Source organism: Pongo pygmaeus, chromosome 1 (genome assembly GCF_028885625.2).
Source record: "Pongo pygmaeus isolate AG05252 chromosome 1, NHGRI_mPonPyg2-v2.0_pri, whole genome shotgun sequence".
Classification (NCBI taxonomy): domain Eukaryota; kingdom Metazoa; phylum Chordata; class Mammalia; order Primates; family Hominidae; genus Pongo; species Pongo pygmaeus.
In genome coordinates, this window is record NC_072373.2 from 11,325,932 (window position 1) to 11,351,694 (window position 25,763).

The 25,763-nt window shown below is 43.9% G+C and overlaps 1 protein-coding gene across 1 annotated transcript; it reads left to right on the forward strand.

The window, feature by feature from the left end:
- Positions 1-215: 215 nt before the first annotated feature.
- On the forward strand, positions 216-10,113 carry ZP4 (zona pellucida glycoprotein 4). The gene is made up of 12 exons (XM_054437032.1): positions 216-676; positions 961-1,082; positions 1,168-1,270; positions 2,622-2,774; positions 3,569-3,756; positions 4,260-4,357; positions 5,239-5,369; positions 5,545-5,734; positions 5,811-5,961; positions 6,279-6,357; positions 9,666-9,770; positions 9,968-10,113. Exons 1-12 carry the CDS (start codon positions 502-504, stop codon positions 10,093-10,095), a joined length of 1,623 nt encoding a protein of 540 aa, XP_054293007.1. The 5' UTR covers positions 216-501; the 3' UTR covers positions 10,096-10,113.
- The last annotated feature ends 15,650 nt before the right edge of the window (positions 10,114-25,763 follow it).

A 25,763-nucleotide genomic window follows, 5' to 3' on the forward strand; every position in this document is an offset into this window, starting at 1 on the left:
TCGCTTAATCCTCAAGCGCACCACTGCCAGGAGATAGCATTCCCATTTTACAGATGAGAAAACCAAGATTCAGAGAGTTCATAACGTACCCAGACCCCATAGCTCATAGATGGTAGTTTCACACCCAAATGTGCAAAATTCTAGAGGGAGGTCTTCTGAAGTCAATACGTTCAATAAACTAGTGGGACAAATGCTATATTGAGCAACCCTGAGGAAGCTTTCTTTCCTTCCTTTCTGTTAGCTAAAGGTTACTACATTTTTCTTGGGCTCTGAAGTCTGCCTGGATTGTGGTATTTAATGTGAGGCAGCTGCAGACTGTGCCCCAAAGCAAATGAGGCTAGAAGAATTCCCCTTTCTAAAGGCATCCCACCTGAGTGTCACAAAGATGTGCAGCTGAAACAAGCCTGACTTCTGTATATAAAGGAATCTGGGCAGGCCGACCCTCGGCTCTTGGGAGAGGAGGTGGAGAGCCTGTAGCCAGCAGGAACTCCTGGTAGCATTATGTGGCTGCTGCGGTGCGTCTTGCTGTGTGTTTCATTATCTCTTGCTCTGAGTGGCCAGCATAAGCCTGAGGCACCAGATTATTCCAGTGTGCTCCACTGTGGGCCGTGGAGTTTCCAGTTTGCTGTAAACCTCAGCCAGGAGGCAACGTCTCCTCCTGTACTAATAGCTTGGGGTAAGTTTGATGACTTGCCTTGCTTAGCCAAGCAATGATATGTCTCCTCTACTACCTAAGATGTCTCCCTAGCTTCCTGTCTTGATACTTTCACCCTCTGAGCCCTGTTGCATCTTTCTGCAAAAGAAATAGTCTAAGTTATAACTACGTCTGATCTGAATCTGATTTCCCTCTTGTTCCTCTTATTGACAGTTGCTCCTTGGGGTCTAATGGCAAGGCTGACTATCCTTTCTGGCACTGGAGACTGACCACTGTGTTTTTTCACTTCTTCCCCACCCCTCCAGACAACCAAGGGCTGCTCCACAAGCTGCAGAATGACTCTGACTGTGGCACCTGGATAAGAAAAGGTCCGGGCAGCTCCGTGGTGTTGGAGGCAACCTATAGCAGCTGCTATGTCACTGAGTGGGTGAGTATGACCCAATGGCCAAGGACACTGAGTGAAGCCCCTCATGCTACTATCCAGGCTGACCCCCAAGGGCCTGTCTCTCCAGAACTCCCACTACATCATGCCAGTCGGAGTTGAAGGAGCGGGTGCGGCTGAACACAAGATGGTTACAGAGAGGAAGCTGCTCAAGTGTCCTATGGATCTTCTAGGTAAAGGCTGGAAGCTCTCAGGATCGTCGGGGGGTGGGGGGGTGGGGCATGAAAGTACTCTTGGTCCTCTCTGACCTGCTCTGTGCAGTGACACCTGACACTAATGAAGGAAGAATCATGTCCCAACTCTCACCTCCATGGGCAATCCTTAGGATAACTACCAATTGAGATTCCTCAATGCCAAGGCACTGTGGGTAAGCACTGCAGGTGCTACTTCCCTAATCCTAACATAGTGCTGCAAACACTACTGCTGGCCAGGCACAGTGGCTCACACCTGTAATCACAGCAGTTTGGGAGGCTGAGGCAGGTGGATCACCTGAGGTCGGGAGTTCAAGTCCAGCCTGACCAGCATGGAGAAACCCTGTCTCTACTAAAAATACAAAATCAGCCGGGTGTGGTGGTGCATTCCTGTAATCCCAGCTACTCGGGAGGCTGAGGCAGGAGAATTGCTTGAACCTGGGAGGCGGAGGTTGCAGTGAGCTGAGATTGTGCCATTGCACTACAGCCTGGGCAACAAGAGCAAAACTGTCTCAAAAAAAAAAAAAAAAAAAAAATCCAACCTATCTCTTGCCAGGAAGTTTGCCCAAGGGCCTATCACTGGTGAATGACCGAGCTGGGATTCAAAGAACTCTCCCAGAACCAGGAGCTTTTCACCTATGGGGAGAATGATAGGAAAGAAAACTGAAGCTAGCAAGGGAACTTGGAACAATACCTCCACGGAGCTAGATGTGCACTGAGACTAGGACCCAGCTCTCCCATCCCACCAGCTGGAGGGGTATCTGAGCATTTCCCTAAGGAAATAGCAGGAAGTATGATGCCTACTCAACTCTAGAAAGTCTTGCCTGAGAGCCCGTCCTCAAAGTCAGAACAGACTCAAACTCTAAATTCACTCTTCTCACCTGCCTTCCTTCCCAATACATAGCCAGGATGGGCAGCACTAATAAAATGAGGAATCACAGGCCCCACCCCAGTTCTGAACCAGACCTGAACTCAAAAACAATCCTCAGATAACTCATATCCAAACTAAGGCTTGAGAAACGCCTCTAAAGAACAGAAGGAAGGATTGTTACTTGAAGGAATAAGAAGCCCCCACTGCTTCTACCAATTTTGTTGACATTCTGTTTTAAAAAACTCATGTCAGGGCTTTCTTACAAGGTGACTCAATGTTGACAACCTCCCAAGACTTAATCTATAACATGTAACCTCTCAAGACTATCTACAATATGAAATAGACACCTATTTCAATCATCTACATATCTACAGGAATACAAAGTCAATGACTTGTATCAAAATGGTATTCAAGACTAACTTTTCCATTACCTAACCTGACTTACTCTTTTTCAAAACCTAGCCCGAGATGCTCCAGATACTGACTGGTGTGACTCCATCCCAGCGCAGGACAGACTGCCATGTGCACCTTCACCCATCTCTCGAGGAGACTGTGAGGGGCTAGGCTGTTGTTACAACTCTGAAGAGGTGAATTCCTGCTACTATGGAAACACCGGTGAGTAAGTGAGCACACCTTTGAAACCAGCTGAAGAAGTGTGGCAATTACAATGAAACCTGGAGAGGGGTTTGCTCAGAAGGCAAACATCAAGTGGTAGCAGGCTGCCGTGTAGCCATGCATCCAAGAACACTTGATCCCAACGTAACAGACTTCTACAATTCCCACTGTCCATTCTCCCAGAATCCAGATATAAAGCCAATAACGCTCAGACTTGAAGGCTATGTGCCAGATATTTTCTAGTGCCAGATAACTGCTAACTGACAGAAAGTTATAGTGACTTTGGCTGATGGTCTGGGATTGTTTACGGAGAGTCACTTCAAAGCTGTTGCTTTCTGCATGTCTCTAATCCTGCTCTGAGGTTTTCTAACATAAACTCGACCTCAGAGTATGTGTAGGTTGGTGCAGAAGTAATCCCGGCTTTTGCCATTGTGGCAAAGGCTGCGATTACTTCTCTACCAACCTAATATATCACACACTCTATTCTAAGATCTTAATCTTAACTGACAAGCAAAATGTGGTAGAAGCTACTATCCCCCTCTTAACACATGAAACTGAAGCAAGGAGGTGCAATACTTGCCTGAGGTCACACAATAAGTCGGGGAAGCAAGACTCAACCCCAGGAGCTCATTTAGAGCCTGGGTTAAACTGTGGATGGTTGATCTTGCACTGAGGTTATCAGCTGGGAACACCAACTTCTCGGGGATTAAAAGTATCTAAGTGGTTAGACTTTCATCTGGTTCTCTCCACAATGGGAGAGATGACCTGCCTTCAGCACAGCTGCTCTGTTTCAGTGACCTTGCATTGTACCCGAGAGGGCCATTTCTCTATTGCTGTGTCTCGGAACGTGACCTCGCCACCACTGCTCTTGGATTCTGTGCGCTTGGCCCTTAGGAATGACAGTGCATGTAACCCTGTGATGGCAACACAAGCTTTTGTTCTGTTCCAGTTTCCATTTACTTCCTGTGGCACCACAAGACAGGTGAGCAATTGAGCTTTGTTCTTGGCTCTGGAAGTCGGGTGGGAAGGTTGTAGTGGCCAGTGGGGGAGAGCTGAAATACGTTGGTCGTGAACGATACTTGTGACTACTTCTTGGAGTTTGGGAGAGTCCCTAGGGCAGGAGAATGCCTCATCACTGAAAAAGTTAATCTCTTCTGGGTGTTCAGCTAAGACCATCACAGCTGTGATCTAGCTAAGGGGCTGTCATTTACCACGCTATAGAGAAGAAACCAGCAGGGATGCTGAGTGGAATTGGTAGCACTTCAGCTGCCTCTCCTAGGTACTCAAATTCCTTCTTATTCCTTTGTCCTGAAATAAGGTGAAGTGATAACTTGCCAGGATGTCACTGCTATGTGTTCTTGCCTCTGCTGAAGGAATAGGAAATATACCATGCAACACGGTAGCATTGCTGAGGGCTTAGACCAGATGCAAGTCAAGCAGCATAATGCTAACAAATGATCAAGACTTCTCCATCTGTTCCTGTAGATCACTGCAGACCGAGCAGTATATGAAAATGAACTGGTGGCAACTAGGGATGTGAAAAATGGGAGCCGTGGTTCTGTCACTCGTGACAGCATCTTCAGGTAAGGACTTGGCCAGAATGACTTCTCCTCTTCCATAAGGTGGGCATTCTCAGGTAAGCCCTGAATCCACAAACGAGCATTCCTCAGCAATAGGAGAAAACCTGTCTGCTACCTTGGTTCACCAATTGCACTGCCCATTACTTGACTAAGTTCATCTGTGTTGCTGTCACCAACCTGACCTAAGTCTCAAGCTCACCTGGAGTTCTGCTATTTCACTTAACTAGATTTTTTTCTCATTTTGGCCTTCTCCATTCTACATTTCAGCCTACATTTCTCCATTCTACATCTTGGCCTTCTCCACTGTCCGTGCTGTAGCCAAAAGAATTCCTTTAAAACCTTAAGTCTGTCAAATCACACACCTTAAAGCCATAGGCAAAAAGCTTTAAGATGAACATCAGGACCCTGCATAAAACAGCTCCTACTTCATCTCCAGTCTGTTTACTTCTAACATTCTCAGTCTCTTACTCACAATTCCCCGATTGCAGCCTGGTTCTTCTATGGAATTCTCAAAGGGCCTCAAGCACTTCCTTGCCTCCAGACTTTGCTCTATATTGGGTGAGGCTTTCCCTCTACCTCAAGTTTATTTTCTTTCACCTTCATATCAAGGGTACCTCTAAGGTCGTCCCTGATCTTCTCTATGGCAAGCATCTGTTTCTCATGATGCATCTTTATTTCTGTGTGCTTATCTCCAACTCAAACATTGGTCCTACTTACTTATTGGTCTCCCCAACTAAAATACAGCTTCCAGCAGGGCAGGAACCACATGCATCATACTTATAAACTTGTCTAGCACTTAATGCTTTCCTTGAGTTAAAAAGAAAGGATGTGTAAGTGACACCCACCTCCCACAACCAACTAGCTAAAATCTTGTTTCTCTGCAGGCTCCATGTCAGCTGCAGCTACTCAGTAAGTAGCAACTCTCTCCCAATCAATGTCCAGGTTTTTACTCTCCCACCACCCTTTCCTGAGACCCAGCCTGGACCCCTCACTCTGGAACTTCAGATTGCCAAAGGTATGACCCCCTTGGCTGGAGTATCTGGCCTATAGTCTAAATCCAGTCTCCTGGGGCATGAAGACCCTAAGTTAGTAACAAGACATTTAAGGGGTTTGGGGCTATTTAAGGGGGTGACAGTCCCTCAAGTCACTGAGAGATTACTACTTCAAATCCTTATTTCTGCCTCTTGCAGATAAAAACTATGGCTCCTACTATGGTGTTGGTGACTACCCAGTGGTGAAGTTGCTTCGGGATCCCATTTACGTGGAGGTCTCCATCCTTCACAGAACAGACCCCTACCTGGGGCTGCTCCTATATCAGTGTTGGGCAACACCCAGCACAGACCCCCTGAGTCAGCCACAGTGGCCCATCCTGGTAGAGGGGTAAGTGGTCTTTCATGTACCTGTGCTGAGACTCTCTCAAAGAAGCCCATCCTGACTGCTGGGTCTCTTGGTCTAGCTGCCCCTACATTGGAGACAACTATCAGACCCAGCTGATCCCTGTCCAGAAAGCCTTGGATCTTCCATTTCCCTCTCACCACCAGCGCTTCAGCATCTTCACCTTCAGCTTTGTGGACCCTACAGTGGAGAAACAGGCCCTCAGGGGACCGGTAGGATGTTCCCTTCCATGACACTCACCAGGGCTCTGAACCTCCCCAACTTACAACTGTTTCCATGTCCTATTACTCTGCAGCCAAGGAAGCCCTTTAATGCTGGCTATTGGTACTGACTCAGAGCAACCCTTGTTGCCAATCACATGAGTGACATCTGTCAATTGGACTCCAGTTCCTTAGTGCTATTGTGATATCAACTTGGACCATATCAATTTTCTGATAACTTCCTGAACCTCTTCCTGGGGAGAGAAAGCAGGTTTAGAGACACGTGGCATGGTGATACCACAAATGACCTGAATTCTGTTGGCTCCCAGGTACATCTGCACTGCAGCGTGTCAGTCTGCCAGCCTGCTGAGACACCATCCTGTGTGGTAACCTGTCCTGATCTCAGTCGTGAGTATCCAAGCTGTTAGAGGACAGACTTGAATGAATCTTGAGTCCCATGTCTAACCTTTCCTAGTCTCTGGCCAAACAAACTGAAGATTAATCTTACTAAGGCTTCTCTAAGTACTTGCAGTGCCATATAACAAAGATGACTAGCTTCCCAGAATCTCCTGTCTCCTAAAACAAGCTATAAATATTCAGGTAACCCTCAACCTTAGCTTTTTCCATATAAACTTTAATTCATCCACCAACCAAGGCAGTTTATGGCCTATCTTATGTCTCATTTTAACAAGATACACCTGGATAGTCGACAAACATGTCTATACCTGCTTGACAGGTCTGGCAATGCAGCCTAAAGATCTATAAGTAGAATGACTAGACCTAGAATGTGGTCTCTGGTTCGTTGGGTCCAATGCTTCTAAGTAGTCAATGTGTTTGTATGTCTACATGGTTCTACCTGTACTTGTCTAGCCTCTGAGTTGGGATTCATGACCTCTGAAGCTTTAAGTCCCTTCTAGCAAAACTCGTAGTAACTAAATGGTGCTTCTTATGCAAAGTACAACATTAAGTCCTTTAACATCTCCAAAAATGCATATTATCCCTACTTCTAAAGAATGAACCATCTTAGATTGAGGTCCTACAACTAGCAAATAGAAGTAGAATTAAAAGAATTCTACACTGTTTTTGTGTTTTTTCTTTTTGAGACCAGTTCTTGCTCTGTCATGCAGACTGGAGTACAACGGCATGATTATAGTTCATGGTAGCCTCGACCTCCTGAGCTCAGGTGATACGCCCAGTTGGGCCTCTCAACTAAGACTATAGGCGTATTCTACTATGCCCAGCCTTTCTCTCTCTCTTCCTCTCTCTCTCTCTCTCTTCTCTCTCTCTCTCCTTCCTCTCTCTCTCTCCCCCCTCCTCTCTCTCTCTCCCCCTTCCTCTCTCTCTCTCTCCCCCCTTCCTCTCTCTCTCTCCCTTCCTCCCTCTCCTCCTCTCTCTCTCTCCCCCCTTCCTCTCTCTCTCTCTCTCCCCCCCTTCCTCTCTCTCTCTCCCCCCCTTCCTCTCTCTCTCTCTCCCCCCTTCCTCTCTCTCTCTCCCCCCTTCCTCTCTCTCTCTCCCCCCTTCCTCTCTCTCTCTCCCCCCTTCCTCTCTCTCTCTCCCCCCTTCCTCTCTCTCTCTCCTCTCTCTCTCCCCCCTCCTCTCTCTCTCTCCCCCCTTCCTCTCTCTCTCCCCCCTTCCTCTCTCTCTCTCCCCCCTTCCTCTCTCTCTCTCCCCCCTTCCTCTCTCTCTCTCCCCCCTTCCTCTCTCTCTCTCCCCCCTTCCTCTCTCTCTCTCCCCCCTTCCTCTCTCTCTCTCCCCCCTTCCTCTCTCTCTCTCCCCCCTTCCTCTCTCTCTCCCCCCCCTCTCTCTCTCTCCCCCTTCCTCTCTCTCTCTCTCTCCCCCTTCCTCTCTCTCTCTCTCTCTCTCTCTCCCCCCCTTCCTCTCTCTCTCTCCCCCCCTTCCTCTCTCTCTCTCCCCCCCTCCTCTCTCTCTCTCCCCCCTTCCTCTCTCTCTCTCCCCCTTCCTCTCTCTCTCTCCCCCCCTTCCTCTCTCTCTCTCCCCCCCTTCCTCTCTCTCTCTCCCCCCCTTCCTCTCTCTCTCTCCCCCCCTTCCTCTCTCTCTCCCCCCCTTCCTCTCTCTCTCTCTCCCCCCTTCCTCTCTCTCTCTCTCCCCCCCTTCCTCTCTCTCTCTCTCTCCCCCTTCCTCTCTCTCTCTCTCTCTCCCCCTTCCTCTCTCTCTCTCTCTCTCCCCCCTTCCTCTCTCTCTCTCCCCCCTTCCTCTCTCTCTCTCCCCCCTTCCTCTCTCTCTCTCCCCCCCCCCTCTCTCTCCCCCCCCTCTCTCTCTCTCTCCCCCTTCCTCTCTCTCTCTCTCTCCCCCTTCCTCTCTCTCTCTCTCTCTCTCTCTCTCCCCCCCTTCCTCTCTCTCTCTCCCCCCCTTCCTCTCTCTCTCTCCCCCCCTCCTCTCTCTCTCTCCCCCCTTCCTCTCTCTCTCTCCCCCTTCCTCTCTCTCTCTCCCCCCCTTCCTCTCTCTCTCTCCCCCCCTTCCTCTCTCTCTCTCCCCCCCTTCCTCTCTCTCTCTCCCCCCCTTCCTCTCTCTCTCTCCCCCCCTTCCTCTCTCTCTCTCCCCCCTTCCTCTCTCTCTCCCCCCTTCCTCTCTCTCTCCCCCCTTCCTCTCTCTCTCTCTCCCCCCCTTCCTCTCTCTCTCTCTCTCCCCCTTCCTCTCTCTCTCTCTCTCTCCCCCTTCCTCTCTCTCTCTCTCTCTCCCCCTTCCTCTCTCTCTCTCTCTCTCCCCCTTCCTCTCTCTCTCTCTCTCTCTCTCTCTCCCCCTCTCTCTCTCTCTCTCTCTCTCTCTCTCCCCTCTCTCTCTCTCTCTCTCTCTCTCTCTCTCTCTCCCCCCCTTCCTCTCTCTCTCTCTCGGGAGTTTTTCTTTTTGCCCAGGCTGGAGTGCAATGGCATGATCTTGGCTTGCTTGCAACCTCTGCCTCCCAGGTTCAAGTGATTCTCCTGCCTCAGCCTCCTGAGTAGCTGGGATTACAGGCATGTGCCACAAAGTCCAGCTAATTTTGTATTTTTGGTAGAGACAGGGATTCACCATGTTTGCCAGGCTGGTCTTGAACTCCTGACCTCAGGTGATCCACCCGCCTTGGCCCCCCAAAGTGTTGGGATTACAGGTGTGAGCCACCACCTCTGGCCTTTGTCTTATTTTTTTTATAGAGATGGATCTTTATGTTGCCTGGGCTGGTCTCAAACTCCAGAAATAGTTTTTTTCCTCACTGTCCACCTGCATGTGTGTCCTTTGTTTCCCACTCTTCCATTTGCCATCTTGCCATCTTTCCTAATACAACATAGGATACAGAAAACGTAAAACTGTGTATTTCAAGTGAATCAAATTTGTTTTACTTTACTTGAAAACCAGATCTAAACTCATTAAGTTGTTTTCTCTGCATCTCAGCCTCCAAGTTCTGTTCTAATAGTTACCTTTGAATCGCAGGGAAAGATCTCTGAATTATAAACATGTTACTGTCAAAGTACTATTTAGAAAATGATGGCAGTTCAGGGATAGTTTCTAACATCTTTATACCAAAGTCCTGGTGAAACTAAGGTAATGGCATCAGATATAAAATCTCACTTGTTCAAGTACATATTAATATACTTAATGAGGTTTTTGTAAGGCATAGAACCAAGCTTTATAGAGAGACTTGGCCTTGCACCATAACATTTTCTATCCCTGCCCTGTGTGTGCAAAAACTAATGAATTACTAGGTCTCATTTCTCTAACAGGAAGAAGAAATTTTGACAACAGTTCTCAGAACACTACTGCTAGTGTTTCTAGCAAAGGCCCCATGATTCTACTCCAAGCCACTAAGAACCTTCCAGAAAAGCTCCGTAAGTATCCAAGAGGGAGGAGATCAAACTAGTGAACCAAACTACTGGTCAAACCAGAGCAACTTCCTCCTTTCTATCCCTCTTTTTCTAGTGAAAAGAAATTGACCTTCCTATAGCAGAAGACGGCTAGTCTTTGTCAGGACACAGAATCACTTGGTTTTAGTGTACATTAACCTACCTTTCCATCTATCCTCCAGGTGCTCCTGTAGACTCAAAAGTTCTGTGGGTGGCAGGCCTTTCTGGGACCTTAATCCTTGGAGCCTTGTTAGTATCCTACTTGGCTGTCAAGAAACAGAAGAGTTGCCCAGACCAAATGTGTCAATAAAACCAGACTGTACTCCCAGCCTGTGCTGAGCTTCTCATTTGAAAGGTAAAAGGTTAATTTCAGACTGGTTCATCTGTTCACGTCACTTTATCTCTTAAGCTTGGTAGTATAACTCAACTGAGAATACAATAAAAACTGACACAAAAATTTCAGACTTAGTAGAGGTCTCAGGTCAGAGAACATGGAATAAAATTCTTCCATAAGATCAATGAAACTAGGGTAGAACTAATTATGAATCTAGATCACTGGTTCTCAAACTTGAGCATGCCTCAGGATCTGGTAGAAACAGATGACTGTTCCCATTCTCAGTTTGAATTCAGTAGGACTGGTCCCATTCTCAGAGTTTGATTCAGTAGGTCTGGACAAAGGCTTAAACTCATATTTCTAACCATTTCCTAGATGATGCTGATCTTCCCTGGTCTGAGCACCAGACTTAAGCCAATGTCTAGAACAGTGACTAAAGGTATCTGATCATAGATCGGCCAACTGGAGGTGGCTTGATCATCACAGACTTAGTTTTGAGCCAAAACTGACAAGTAGTTTCCTAGTCTTAAGAACTAAAACTTTTTTTTTTTTTAAAGGGGGTGGGGTGGGGATACCATCACTGACTTCTCAAGGCAAACGTCCTGTTCAAGGAACTTTCTTATAACTGATGCTGCTGGTCAGCCATATTCTGGGGTACTCCCTATTCTCACTGAAGTTCTGAAACTAATCCTGGTTCTATCAACTTCACCTACTTATTTTTCAGGGAATAACTTCTAAATTGACCTTTCAGCAAGGTAAAGGTGTTACACTCCTGAACAGCTGCTTTGTAGTCAAACCAACCCTATTTCAAATTGCTAAGCAGGATGTAAACCCTGACCTTACAGGGATACCTGTTTTTCATGCAACAAACTATCCTAGAAGCTTGATATTCATGCAACAAACTATCCTAGAAGCTTGATATTAACATACTTGAGCCTCATGAAAATATCACATAGTATTCATTCATCCCCAGTGTCTAGAATCTGGGAAAGATACAAATCAAATAACCTGCCCAGGGCCACTTGAACAACAAAAGATAGATTCCAGTTCATGTTTTTAACTTGTACCCTTAACTCCCCATGGTACTGAAAACTCAGTTCCTCAGAAAGACTAGTTGCCAGTGGTAGGCACAGGTGCAGCTTGACAAAGAGTTGTCTTAGGCTTATGAAAAGATAATGGCTTGGGGAGATAATGGCTATGCTACATGCAAAGGTCTGTCTGTTGACCTATACTGAAGTCAGACATTTAGAGAAGAATAGTCTCTGACTGCAGTGGGTAGTGTTTGGTGTCTAGGTTAAACAACTCAAGTATACGTGTAACTTACTTGGCAATCAGATGAAACTTAACCTACCACTGAATACTATAACATATTCGAGGTTTTGCTTTCCTATTCAATCTCTGAATATACTTACAACAAATTTTAAATGTTAAACATTAATTAGAAATACTATATACTTCTAGATATTAGATTGTTGGGAAAACTTATACCCAACTGTTTTCCAATAGCTGAATAGTACCTGTTTTAAACTAAAATTCTACTAACCAAACTTCAAGTGTTCAACAGCTGCTGCTGGCAGGGAGCTATTCTAGCTAGTTGCTGTATGACTCAAATCTACTTCATTAAAATGTATATTGGCTATATAAGCAGCATAGTAGGCATTGGGAATAAAGCAATGAACAGGAAGGCTTCCTCAGCAACTCTGACAAATGTCAGATGATTCAAGGAAACAAAGTTGGGTAAATGGGAGAAGGGAATTGCTAAGTCTCATCTTTTTCTATGAGGAAATAGATATGGGCGTAAGTTTTTAGCCTATCCCTCTAAAAGCGAGTATATAGGGTCCTCTTAAGCAACTGACCTGACAAGTCAGGAATCGGAGTTTCCAAAAGAGGAAAGCTTTAACAGAACCTGGCATAAAGGTCACTTGCCCCTCTAAGAGGAGGGTAGTAACACCTGTAATAACCAATGGATGCTGCAGTTAACCAAAGAAAACCCTGATACTTAAGTCTCTACCTAGGACTTGCCAGATTCTCTCTAGCAGGGTTTCTGGGACTGTTTATATTAACATGGTACCCCTTCAAAGGGAGCAAAACCTATTTCCCATGTTTTACCATGAAACCTCTTTTCAGAATAAGAGTAATTCTACAGAGCATATTTCTGCAGATGTAGTTTTCCTGGTTTTCTAATAATCTTTATTAGAAGTTAGTCTGATCAGAGAAAGTATTGCAAGGAAAGACAAAAATGTCTCTGAATAGTCTCTGGCCAAAATCTAGCTTGAAGTTGAGTTACTACTCGAGTCAGAACCATTACCTTATAGTTTAATATAGTATAGTTAAACCAGAAACCTCATTATTCCCCTCAGAGGCCCCATTAAACCTCTTTTTGGAGGCATCTAATTTTAAATAGCCTCTATCAAGTAACTCATGAAAGACTGTTACCCCAAACTTATTCACTATTCTCCAAATGGGTTTAACTTTAGTTTAACCCATTTCTAGATAAACTGATAGTTCTTTCCCTTCTGACTAAATTGTTCTGATCAATCCAGGATAATATAATTCATCCCTGTATCTTTTTTCCTAGAGAAAAATCACTTTATGTGCCTCTTGGTAACTGATCTTGTAGAAAAGTATTCTACACATAAGTGATATGGCAACATAGCCTCCTATTCTGATATGGTGGGGTAGCTTTCCACCGCACAGCTGTCAGCCTCAGCTTCCCCTGCCATGTCTTGCCTACACACTAGCTGTGTAACAGTTCTAACTACCCTAAATTCCTTGAGGGTAGGCACCTATTTTTGGAAGCAAATTCTTCCATTAGTCTAGTGTCAGTTCCTCATTATGCTTGTCTGTGAAACTCAGGGGGCCATATATCTGTCTCCTCTTATCTCTCTAGTTTGACACTTGTGAGTCTATAACCGCAGATCCTATTAGGTCAGATTCCCTACTCCCCTGTATTAGCCAGGGTGTCCCTATTCATGTCTGACTCACAAGAAGGTGAGCTTTACCAAGTCAATGAAGAGACAGGCTGTGGAATGAGAAATACCTGCAAGCCATATATCTGATAAGGGATTAATGTCAAAAATGTAACTCAATAAGGAACCCAAATAAAAATGGGCAAAGGACATAAGTAGACACCTCAAAGGATATACAAATGGCCAACAGATTAGTGATGCTAAACATTCTCATTTATTAGGGAAATGCAAATTAAAATCAATGAGATCACCTCCTGCCCATCAGAATGGCTATTATCAAAAAGGAAAGAAGTATTGGTGAGGATATAGAGAAAAGGGAACTCTTGAACCCTGTAGATGGGAATGTAAGTTAGTATAGCCATCACAGAAAATATTATGGAGGTTCTTCAAAAAAAATAGAACTACCCCTATGAGCCAGCAATTCCACTAGTGTGTATGTATCCAAAGGAAGTGAAATTGGTAGGTTGACGAGATATCTGCACTCCCATAGTCATTATAGCACTATTGACAATAGCTAAGATACTAAATCAAAGTTTCCATCAATGGATGGATGAAAGTGGTATATGTATACAATGAACTACTATTCAGTCTTAAAGGAAATCTTGTCATTTGTGACATGAACTTAGAGGAAAATGTTAAAACAGGTATAGAAAAGTACATGATCTCACTTAAACATGTAATCTTGAATTTATAGAAGCAGAGAGTAGAATGGTAGTTACTTGTGGTTTGCAGAGGGTGAGATGGAAAGATGTTGCTCAAAGGCTACAAACTCAGGAATAAGTTCAGCGGATCTTTTGTATACCATGGTGACTACAAATTGGGTTCTCATGAAATAAGTGAGGTAATTCATATTAGTATGATTCAGCCATCCTACAATATATACACATCTCAAAATGTGTTATATACAATAGTGTTAAAGCCAATTAAATTCTATAGTATATAAACAAGATTGAGAGAAGTTGGAGGTCTGCTGGTCACCAATAACTTAGGAATTGAATTCTTGAAGCATTAAGATTCTTTTTGTCACTTTCCAGGGAAATATTTATCTTGGCTTACCTTGGAAGTCTAACCTGAGAGAACCTAAGAAAGCTGGCAGGTGACTAGAAACAGCATCTTGACTTTAGCCCCCATGTATTGAAACATTTTATTGGATCCTTATTTTGGACAAAGTTGCCTTTTATATTAGGAAATGAAGTCAGCACTCTGGTCCAACAACCAACATGGAACTTGTTTACATGGTCTGGTAACAAGAATAATGGTAGGAAACCAGAAGTCAGAGCTGATGTTATAGCAGCCATCTGGAAAGAAGCCTATTCCTAACAATGTCATGTTCCCTGCCACTCCCATTTTCACCCAGAATATTCAGATCAGAAGAACCAGATACAGAGGCAGAGATGTAATCTCTGTGAACTCCACTTTCTCACCTCTGAAATAGAAAACTATCAATTGTTTCTTGCCATCTGGCTCTAAATTTTTGGTTCTTAGAACATTCTTAATCCCCTTCAGTTTTTTTCCACGGGTCTTGATTTGCAGCTGTCCCTTGGAAACTCAGTTTTCATGCTGTGAACGGACAATGCTTTTGTGTCTTACACCACAGCACATTTCTGCCCTCTAAGGGCTAAATGTCAGCTACTGTTTAATAAAGGTTTGATTAAGCCTTACTGCAACATTTACAAGCCAGAGGGAGCAGAGATTGGATAGCTGTGCCACTTAATTGCCTCTTTCTACATTTTCCAAGAAGTACTGCTTTTTAACCCTTGCTAACGTGAAAGACTGTGGTAGACATTGCCACAGGGAAGCCACCTTCCCCCATACCTCCAAGTACCTAATCAGGTGACAAGAAATAGCCAAACCAAGTGAAATTTCTCATTTCGAGCACAGTGGTTGGGAAGGATACTTCCGTCAGGCTAGGCTGTTTTCGTTTTAAAGGTGGTGGAATAATAGGCTCCAATGTTACTGGATAAAATAAGTTGTACCTGCCCGGGTGCGGTGGCTTATGCCTGTAATCCCAGCACTTTGGGAGGCTGAAGTAGACGGATCACGAGCTCAGGAGCTCAAGACCATCCTGGCTAACATGGTGAAACCCTGTCTCTACTAAAATACAAAAAAATTAGCCAGGTGTGGTGGCAGGCACCTGTTGTCCCTGCTACTTGGGAGGCTGAGTCAGGGGAATCACTTGAACCCAGCAGGCGGAGGTTGCAGTGAGCCGAGATCGTGCCACTGCACTCCAGCCTGGTGACAGAGCAAGACTCTGTCTCAAGGAAAAAAGTTGTACCCGCCAAATTTTGTCTTTTAATCTAAATATTAGAATAAGGGGCTGAATTATAGTTATTACATGTTTACCAATTGTTATGTGACTCATCAGTTAATTTATCTGGTCTTTGTTTTGTGCCACTAGAATACCTCAGACTAGGTTGTTTATAACGGATAGAATTTATAGAGTCCCGGTTGTGGAGGCTGGGAAGTCCTAAATCAAGGTGTCAGCATCTGGTGAGGGCCACCTTGCTGTGGAGACAGTAAGAAGTGGCCAAACTTGCCCTTTTATAATGGTACCAACCCCACCAATGAGAGTGATGCTCTCATGGCCTAATGACCTCTTAATGGTCCTACCTCTTAATACTGTTACAATGGCTCTTTTGTGTTTTCTTTTCTTTTCTTTTTTTTTTTTTTTTTTTGCGACAGTCTTGCTCTATCGCACAGGCTCGTGTGTGGTGGCATGATCTCAGCTCACTGCAAACTTCACCTCTTAGGTTCAAGCAATCCTTCCACCTCAGCCTCCCAAGTAGCTGAGATTGCAAGTGTGTACCTCCCCACTCAGCTAATTTTTGTATTTTTAGTACAGGTGGGATTTCACCATGTTGGCCAGGCTGGTCTGGAACTCCTGACCCCAGGTGATCCACCTGCCTCGGCCTCCCAAAGTGCTAGGATTACAGGTGTGAGCCACGGTGCCCAGCCCAGCCTGGCAGTTAAATTTCAACAGGAGTTTTGGAAGGGACAAGCATTCAAACTATTATATCCCCTCATCAGTCTATAAGCAGCCCTCAGAACATTACATTTATCTTATATGTGTCAAAAACACCTAGATTATTTTCAAAGAAAATAAGGGGGAAAAGTTTGGAAATGGAATGTTTGTGAAAGGATACAAAATTTCAGCTGCAAAGAATAAGTTAAAGGATTTTACAACATGGTGACGGTAGTTAATAACAATGTATTCTTGAAAATTGCTAAGAGTAGACTGTGTTATTACCACAAAAAAATAAGACGTATGTGTTAGCTCAACTTTGCTATTCCACAACATATACACCTCAAAACATTGGCAGGGTGCGGTGGCTCACGCCTGTAACCCCAGCACTTTGGGAGGCTGAGGCGGGTGGATCACTTGAGGTCAGGAGTTCGAGACCAGCCTGGTCAACATGATGAAACTCCATCTCTACTAAAATAAACTTTTAGCTGGTCATGGTGGTGCGTGCCTGTAATCCCAGCTACTCGAGAGGCTGAGGCAGGAGAATCACTTGAACTCGAGGGGCAGAGGTTGCAGTGAGCCAAGATCATGCCGCTGCACTCCAGCCTGGGTGACAGAGTGAGACTGTCAAAAACAAAAAATGGACATGATCAGTACAAATACTTGTCAATTAAAGTATGCTTTTAAAAATGTTAAAGCAGAAAAGATGTTTCCACTGGCCACTCTTCCCTCACAGAGGGGAGGCGAACACCCCTGACGCGGTCCTGAGACAGGCAAGGTGGGATTGTTGAGAAAGCTGGTTTTGTTGCCAGTCACCTTCATGGAAGGCTCTGCTACCCAGACCTTATGAAGTCAGACTTTCCTCCTAAAAATGCTGTTGTCCTTGTTCAGGGCAAAGGGTCTGGCACAGAGCAGGAGCTCAGAGCGTTTGCTGAGTGAATCATACCAAACCATGATATAATTTAACCCAATTTAAAGGAGCCTAGAAAGTTGCCAGAGAATGGCTGGATTTTTAAGCAGAACGTTATTTGTTCCCCAATGTAGCAATTTCTGACCAGGGAGGCCACTTAGGGCCAGCAGGTTACCCATCTCTGTCAGTAACCTCTTTGCACCCTAGCTCCTGTGTTTCCGGGATGAGACCCTTGGCTCATAGAAATGAAAAGCTTTGTGATAACAAAGGATTGTACTTTTGCTGGAACTTATCTTCATCTTTTGACAATCAGGAAACACTCAGATTTGGGGTTTCCCGTTAATACGCCCACAACTCACTCATCCCCTGGAGGAAATGCACTTGATCATAATAAAAATAAAAATGCCGTGAAGAAACATCACAAATCTAGTCCTAGCCACTCAGAAGGCTCAGGTTGGAGGATGGCTTCAGTCTGGGGGGAGGGGGTCAGAGATTGTAGTGAGTCGAGATCCTGCCACTACACGCTAGCCTAGGTGACAGTGAGACCCTGTCTCAAAATCACTAATCCAGTTGCAGCTATACTTAGCCTTTGTTTCTCATAATTTTTGAAATGGCTTTGAGATATAACTCACATTCCATACAGTTCACCCACTGAAAGTATACGATTCAGTGGGCTTTAGGATATTCATAGAGTTCTGCAACCATCCCCACACCAAAAGAAACCCTGTACCCATTATAAATCACTTACTAGTCCCTCCTTTCTCCAGCCCATGACAACCACTAATTCATCTCTATAAATTTGCCTGTTCTGGATGTTTCACATAAATGAAATTGACATGCAGCTTTTTGTGATTAGCTTCTTTTACTTAGCATGTTTTCAAGCTATATCCATGTTGCAGCAAAACTCAGCAATTCCTTTTTATGGTTGAATATCTACTTTTCCATTTTGTTTATCCATTTACAAGATGAAGGACAGTGGGGTTGTTCCCACCTACAGGTTGTTGGGAATCCTGCTGTTATGAACATTCATGTATAATTTTTATGTGAACATATGTTTTTATTTCTCCTGGGTATATACCTAAAAATAGATCTGGGCCATAAGGCAAGTCTATGTTTAACATTTTGAGGAACTTCATAACTGTTTTCCAAAGTGGCTCTGCCATTTTCTATTCTCACCAGTAATATATGAGGGTTCCAATTTTTCTACATCCTTGCTAATACTTGTATCTGTCTTTTGTCTCATTGCAAATTAGTATTTATATACTACCTTTAAATATTAAAAAGGAATAAAGCCAATAAAGGGGCCTACAATTTTACCTACAAAACTGCCAATGACAAAATTAGGAAAAAATCAAGCCATAGAAAAACACAAGAAGAAATCCCATTCCCCACTCCCAGTTCCTCTCCCTCAAGGTAACTGCTGCTCAATTTCTTGTATGTCCAGAAACAAGTTTCATGTGTGTTTACCCTTTAGTTTACACAAAAGTAACTCCATTCATATTCCCCTGCACAGAGATGTCACTGTTGGTTTTATACACACACACACACACAGAGTATCTGTCTCTTGTTCAGGAAACCTGTAGCCTACAAAGAATAAGGACATGTTAGCTAAGGATGAAGAGGATGCCCTGCAGGAGTCCTGAGCAGTATATGTTCCTTTGTTTCCTCTCACAGGGCCTAGTAAAGTATATATGGGAAAACCACTTTTATAAAATGACTTTGTTTTGAACACAGTGGGAAGAAATAGTGTATGTCAGCCTTTTTTCCAAGCCCTATAGTAAACACTAGGGGATGGGGAGGGCTGAACTCATGGTAAAGGGTGCTTTGAGGCCCTCGCATCATGCTGCATTTGGCCATTAGATCAGGCTCCAGGGTCTTGATCATGCTCTGTGTGCTGTCTTCCCTGTCTCCTTCAAAAGGTTGCTACCTGCAAGCGTGCTGTTCCTGGCATTTGCTGTTGCCCAGGAAGCTACAGAGAGGTGATAGGAAGGTGCCTATGAATAAGTCCATTCATAATGAGGGCCAGGGAAGCAGCTCTCTGTCAAAGTCACAAATTCCATGAGTCAACCCTTTTTGCAATTACCATGCAGACAGTCTTAACACAATCTCTTTGAGTGACTTTTGTAAGATGACACCAAAGCCCTGAGACACCTCGGGGATGACTCAGTGCCCTTGACTCAGGGCCAGTCAACTTGATGTTCTGTGTTTCCCGTGATTAAGTCCTTTCCTTATTTCACCCCATTGCCTTACATTGTAAGGTTCCCCAGATTCACATTTTAGGCCTTTTGTACAAAATTTAATCTCTGGTACCTCAGGAGTTGTCATCTTGGGCCACAAAAGAAAAAATCTTGAAAATTTTAATAATTGAAATATGGTAGCACAATGAGAGAACTTCCCCAGTGGAGGTCTGATGAAAAAATATACCCGAAAATATTAATGGAAAAGTGCACGGTGCACAAAGCCAGCGTTATTTAAATATTATGATTGTGATAAATATTTCATGTTAATGTACTAGGTAAAATGAAAAACAATGAGGTGCAGAGTTAATCATGAGTCTAGCATAGTGAGCTTATCTAAGTGAAAGGTTATTCTGTAAAACAGATGGTGTTAAAAGGAAAAGATTAATTTCTGCATTTTAACCCCTAAAATGTTGAGAAAGCATAAAATAATTACCGTTTTTTAGTATGTACACCATGCCAGACACTCTTTAGGCAATTTCCATGGATTATTTTATTTGATGCTCATAAATAACCCATGAAGTGGGTAACATTACTATCCCACCTTTAAAAAATGAGATTTGAGGTGTTTTGTTTTTTTAACATTGATGCTAGATAGAGGAACATGGTTTTTATAAGAAACATTCAATAAATATTCCATACATAGTGAGTAAATGACTGTTATTGATGGACTATCCCAGTCCTGTGCAGGCTGACCTTGGCAACACCTCCAGTTCTACAAGTCTGAGAAATGACAGAGGAGCAATTTAAATCCCCAGTTTTCCAGGACATCACATATATCTCCTCTCCAGATTTCATTTATCTTTTTGCTCTATGACTTTCTACCTTCTACAGAGCCCAGAAACCTGAGGGCACTAGTGGATCCGCTCAGGAATCCCAGTTTGGATTTGAGTTTTTCTGATTCTGTGCCCTTTCCATGGTAGCATCTGCCTCCATTCTTTTCCATTCTAGTAGCTCTCTTGATTTTCTCCACTTTAAGTTGGAAATGTCAAACGCAGTGTTTCATTTAACTCCCTCGGCTTTGTATCTCTTTTTATAGGTCCTCGCACAGGATAGGTCCATAGGAGGAAGCTGGTGGCCTTGGCATCTCAGCACCCCTAGAAGCTTAGCAGGAGAGGTTTTGCGTTTCAGCCACTCTGTAGCCCAGTGTGCTTGGGTAACTGTCTCTGCTGCCTCATCTGTGTAAGCTGGGATAGTCCAACAACCTGTGGGGTAAGTCACTAATGTGATGTATTATTTGACTTTTACCTTATTACAGTTTGGCTTCTACTAAGATTTTGGGAATTTGGATTTGAGCAATTTGTCTCAAAAATAGCTCTTCTGTCACATATCAGTCCCAAGCCAGACCTTCAAGACCCTCCACCACCTGCCCTATAACTACCTTCACCTAACTGCTCCTTGTCTTTCCTGGCCCCTGAGTCTTCAGCTGCCCCCTTAAGGTTAGAACACCTGCCCCTAGATCCCAGCCATGTGGGTTATCTGGCCAATGGCCCCAGCAAGTTCCCTAGCAGCCAGCCAGCATCACCACCTAGACACAAGCCAAGATAGTTGTCAAATGGAACACTGCATTTAGGTCACTAGCTGGGAACTTCATAGCGACTCCCTTCCCCACCTGGAGCACATGACTTCTCTCTTCCTGCAACCACTTTTCAAACTTTACTCTTTCCATAAAGCTTCATAGTATACTTTGGGATATTGGAACAATCAAATTACATCAATACATAGAAAAGAATTGTGAGGTTTAAGTATGATATATTTAATGAGCTTAGCACAGTACTTGGCACATAAAATGCAACCAACCAGAGTTCTCCATATTGTCATCATCATCGGTGTTACCATCATTCTTATCACCAAAGGATGCTTATTAAATACATACTTATTTGCAGTGCGGAACTTAAAGTTGTAACCCACAAAATGAGCAAAATTGATGAGCTATCCAGGACTGACCCCACCCCTCCTTTCTTGAAGAAGCATCGTTTAATCAGGTAGCCACTCCATCCCATATATCTGTGTTCATAGGTGACTCTGACCCCACCCCAGTTCTGGGAGAAGGTCTCTTTAGTCTGAGAGGAATCCCATCCCTCTTGTTACTAGCTGGTTCTGGAGCGAGTGTGTGAGTACCCCAGCTCTGAGGCTGGAGAATTCCTGCAGAGGGAATTTGGAAAAATCTCCTCACTCCTAAGAGCTATTAAGAATCTTTTCTCAGCTGGGGATGGTGGCTCACACCTGTAATCCTAGCACTTTGGGGGACCAAGGTGGGCGGATCACTTGAGGTCAGAAGTTCAAAACCAGCCTGGCTAACATGGTGAAACCCCGTCTCTACTAAAAATACAAAAAAAATTAGCTGGGCATGGTTGTGGGCGCCTGTAATCCCAGCTACTCAAGGGGCTGAGGCAGGAGAATCACTTGAACCTAGGAGGTGGAGGTTGCAGTGAGCTGAGATCGTGCCATTACACTTCAGCCTCAGCAACAAGAGCAAAATTTCACCTCAAAAAAAAAGTACTCTCTCTTCTGGCCTGAATATGGGATAGACTTAGTGACTGTCTTCTAACCAACAAGCATGCTGGAAATAGTCGGCGGTTAATGCTGAGGCTAGATCAGAAAAAGCATATGGCTTCCGTCTGGCACTCACTCATTCTCTCTTTTTACACCTGCCCCTGGGTTCCAGCCACATGCTGTAAAGCCATGCAGGATTATTTGGTCAGTGGTCCCAGCAAGTCTTGTAGCAGCCAGCCAGCATTACCACCTAGCTGTGTAAGAGAACGTACCTAGACATATGAGAGAATGTACCTCTAATGAATCCAGGTTCCAGATACTTCGGGATAGAGATAAGCTGTTTCTACAGCATCCTGTCTGAATTCCCAATCTGCAGAACTTGTGATAGATGATAAACAATCTTAAAACAATTGTTTTAAGCAACTAAGCTTGGGGGTAATTTGTTGCACAGCAGCAAATAACAAATGAACCAATATATCACAGACATCTCAACATTAACGATGTAAATCTGCATCATCATTAAATGGTGTGGCCAACTGACATTAGCCAATCTGGCCATGTATATGCTTTAAGTTCTCTTTGGTAGAGATTGGTAGCTACAGAATAGTTTGAGATCATGAGAGTTAGCTATTCCCCTCACGAATGAAAACAAGGTCAAATTCACACACACACATGCACACACACACACACACACACAAAGAGAAAGGATCACAAAAATAGTCATGTCATCTATTTCATGAGCTGGGGGAAAGCCCAACTCTAGGTCTTTTGCCATCGTGCAGAAAAGCTTCAGGTAGCCAATGCAGACTATCATAGGATTCAGTCAGCCTGGGTACCAGGAAAGTGAATCCAGACCTAATTGGAGTGCTGTCTAAAGATGAAGCTGAGTCTAAACTGGCCCCTGGATTTGGGGATGGAATCTCAAGTGTCATCATAGGCCACAGGCCTTGCTCAATTCTTATGTTCTTTTTCAGGCAAATATAGTATTTCAAATAGTTCATTAGACCCAATCTTCAATATAACTGATTTTGCCAATAAAGACCATTCTTAACAATCACTCCAGCCATTAGCAAAGCCTCCATGTTTGATGAAGAGGTGGGAAAGAGGATCCTGACAGTGCTCCCACTGGGTGAGAGTTTCCTGATGACAATGTTAGCTGACCACTCCTACGGGTTTAAATTTCACAGGAAGCCAATGGTTATACTCAGGTATAACTTAACACACCATATATGGTGAAATATTTCAAAACAAATATAAATATCCTTTCAAACAGCTACATGGCATTCCATTGTATGGCTATACCAGACTTTACTGTGCTATCTTCATTTGGTAAACATTTTTATCATGGCCAGTCTTTACAGTATTATAAACAATGTAGGGATGAACACCCTTACACAGACAATTTTATGTACTGTATTTGTTATTCCTTGAGATAAATTCTTCCAAGTGAAATTGCTGGGTCAAATGACATGTATATTGCCCAGTTTCTCAAAATGTAATACAGCAATATATGAGAAAGTTAGGTGAAGTTTTCAAAAGAAACTGTACTTCCAAACTAAAGGCAAAGGAAACCAAAAGGAAGCCCCAAACAGGAAAAGTGAAAAGGTCATCATCCAAAAGACCACCACGGTGGCTGAACAGTAGAAAGGAGAACTGTGTTTGTGATATCAGTTTGCAAAACCGAAAGAGACAGTCTCTGGCATGTACTGAAGGTGCTTTCTCTTTGAAGAGGAAAGAGCAGGTTGGATTTTATGCCTCACGGGGTCTATATTACACAGTAGAATCATACATAGCAGATTTGGGGAAAAGCTATACATATTTATGAGGGGAGTCTTGTGTATGCACAATGGGTAAACACACATGTAACACAGAGCTCAGTTTACTTTGGGACAGGGTTTTAGATTAAAATAAGGTAGAATTTGGCTCTACATCAAAAGGTGAACTATAGAACACAAAGACACTTTGTGCGCCATCTCTAGATCTGGCTGGAACTGACTTCAGGTCTGCAGTTGCTTATCAGGAAAGAATGTTTGCAAGATGGTCCTGTATCCAATCAGAGTTGTACGAGTCTGGGTTGTAAAGCAGAGTTAGGAAGTGTCTGACAATTTTCCCGATAGCTCCTACTGTTAGGGAGTTTAGCAAAAGTGTGTTTTTTCTTGTAGCCGTAGGAATTTAGGAAGTTGCCATGCCAGTCCAGCCCTGAAACCTCAACCTGTAGGTAACTTTCATTTCCTTAACCTCAGGATCTGTCTTCATTAACAAAGGGTCATCTCTTTTCGTGTCTCAGATCACAGAAGTCAAAGGAGTTTCAGACTTCCAATTTATTTATTTATTTTTTATTATTATATTTTAAGTTCTGGGGTACATGTGCACAACGTGCAGCTTTGTTAATAGGTATACATGGGCCATGTTGGTTTGCTGCACCCGTCAACTCATCATTTACATTAGGTATTTCTCCTAATGCTATCCCTCCCCAAGCCCCCCACCGCTGACAGGCCCTGGTGTGTGATGTTCCCCTCCCTGTGTCCATGTGTTCTCATTGTTCAACTCCCACTTAAGAGTGAGAACATGCAGTGTTTGGGTTTCTGTTCCTGTGTGTGTTTGCTGAGAATGATGGTTTCCAGTTTCATCCATGTCCCTGCAAAGGACATGAATTCTTCCTTTTTTATGGCTGCATAGTATTCCATGGTGTACATGTGGCACATTTTCTTTAGCCAGTCTATCACTGATGGGCATTTGGGTTGGTTGCAAGACTTTGCTATTGTGAACAGTGCTGCAGTAAACATATGTGTGCATGTGTGGAAGACAGTGTGGCGACTCCTCAAGGATCTAGAACTAGAAATACTATTTGACCCAGCAATCCCATTACTGGGTATATACCCAAAGGATTATAAATCAGACTCCCAATTTCTACATGTAAGTTGGTTTCCTTCCCTGGTTTCACTAGAATTCCCTGATGCCCCACCCCTGTCGCCCACCCAGTCCATCTCAGTTCCTGGAGAAACCGGGTATAGGGTCCTATGGCTAATTAGTGGAATCATTTAGAATTAGGGCTTTCCCTTTGAAAGCTCCACACTTCTATTATTTCCTCCTCTTTTGTCCTCAAGGAGGAGTGGGAATTAATATCAGGCTTTTCTCCATCCTTAGGTAAAGGGGCCAACACAGTTCCTTGAGGGGAGATTAGCACAACAGGAAAAGACAGAAGCCCTGCACTCCCAGGACTAGACTCCCAGCCAAAGAGGGACGAGCCCTATTCAGTCAGGACTCTTGGGAAGAAACAGTTTAGGTTCAGACAAGAACAATCCAGTTTCAAGTTTTCAATGGAGGAAAAAGATTATACCCCTAAATCACCAATTAAATCTTCTTTGCATGACTGAGATCCATTTACATAAATTTCCCCCCACTTTAAAACAAAGGAAGAACAAACTTCCAGCTAGGAAAGAACACACAGGATTTGAAAAGCCAGCCGTCTCAGGTTACCTCAAGGCAGGATCTGGTACAAAGCGATAAGAGTGAAATCCTTTAGCCCCAAATGACTGAGCTCCTAGGGGGAAAAATGCTTGTTTTATTCACTGTCCTATTTTAAACTGCTGGCCATCTACACCACTGGTTGAATTCATTCCCACTGAGAAAAGGAGAGAGAAAGAAGAATGCTGGTAGTGCCAAGCAGCTCCTAGACAGGATGGACAGATGGACAAGGACAGGACCAGAATGTTTTCTCATCTCTGCATCCGTAGTTTCCAGTGCAGGTCTGACTAGTGTTTCATAATCAATAGACATTTATCATTGAATGAATGAATGCTTGATAAGCCTCCATCATAGTACTTATCTTGCAGCAATTTACCCCAGGTCTTCCTCCCCACTGGACTACCAGCTACCTGATAGAAATGGTAGTCACAGTCTCTTCTGTGTCTCTTAGCAGAGGTCCTGATACAGCAGATGCTTCAGGAAGCTTTGCTTGATGAAAGAGTAGATGGCACAAGAAGAAAGTTCATCATCAGAGGTCCAGTTCCCAGTGGAGAGCAGGCAGCCTTTAATCAAAATTACACATAAATTGTTTCAGCATCCAT

Bases quoted from the DNA above. Each gene is read 5' to 3' on its own strand.
- ZP4 (XM_054437032.1), top strand. From the start codon at position 502: ATGTGGCTGCTGCGGTGCGTCTTGCTGTGTGTTTCATTATCTCTTGCT. The intron at 5,370-5,544 runs GTATGACCCCCT...TGCCTCTTGCAG, and splicing joins GGAACTTCAGATTGCCAAAG to ATAAAAACTATGGCTCCTAC. The intron at 5,962-6,278 runs GTAGGATGTTCC...GTTGGCTCCCAG, and splicing joins AACAGGCCCTCAGGGGACCG to GTACATCTGCACTGCAGCGT.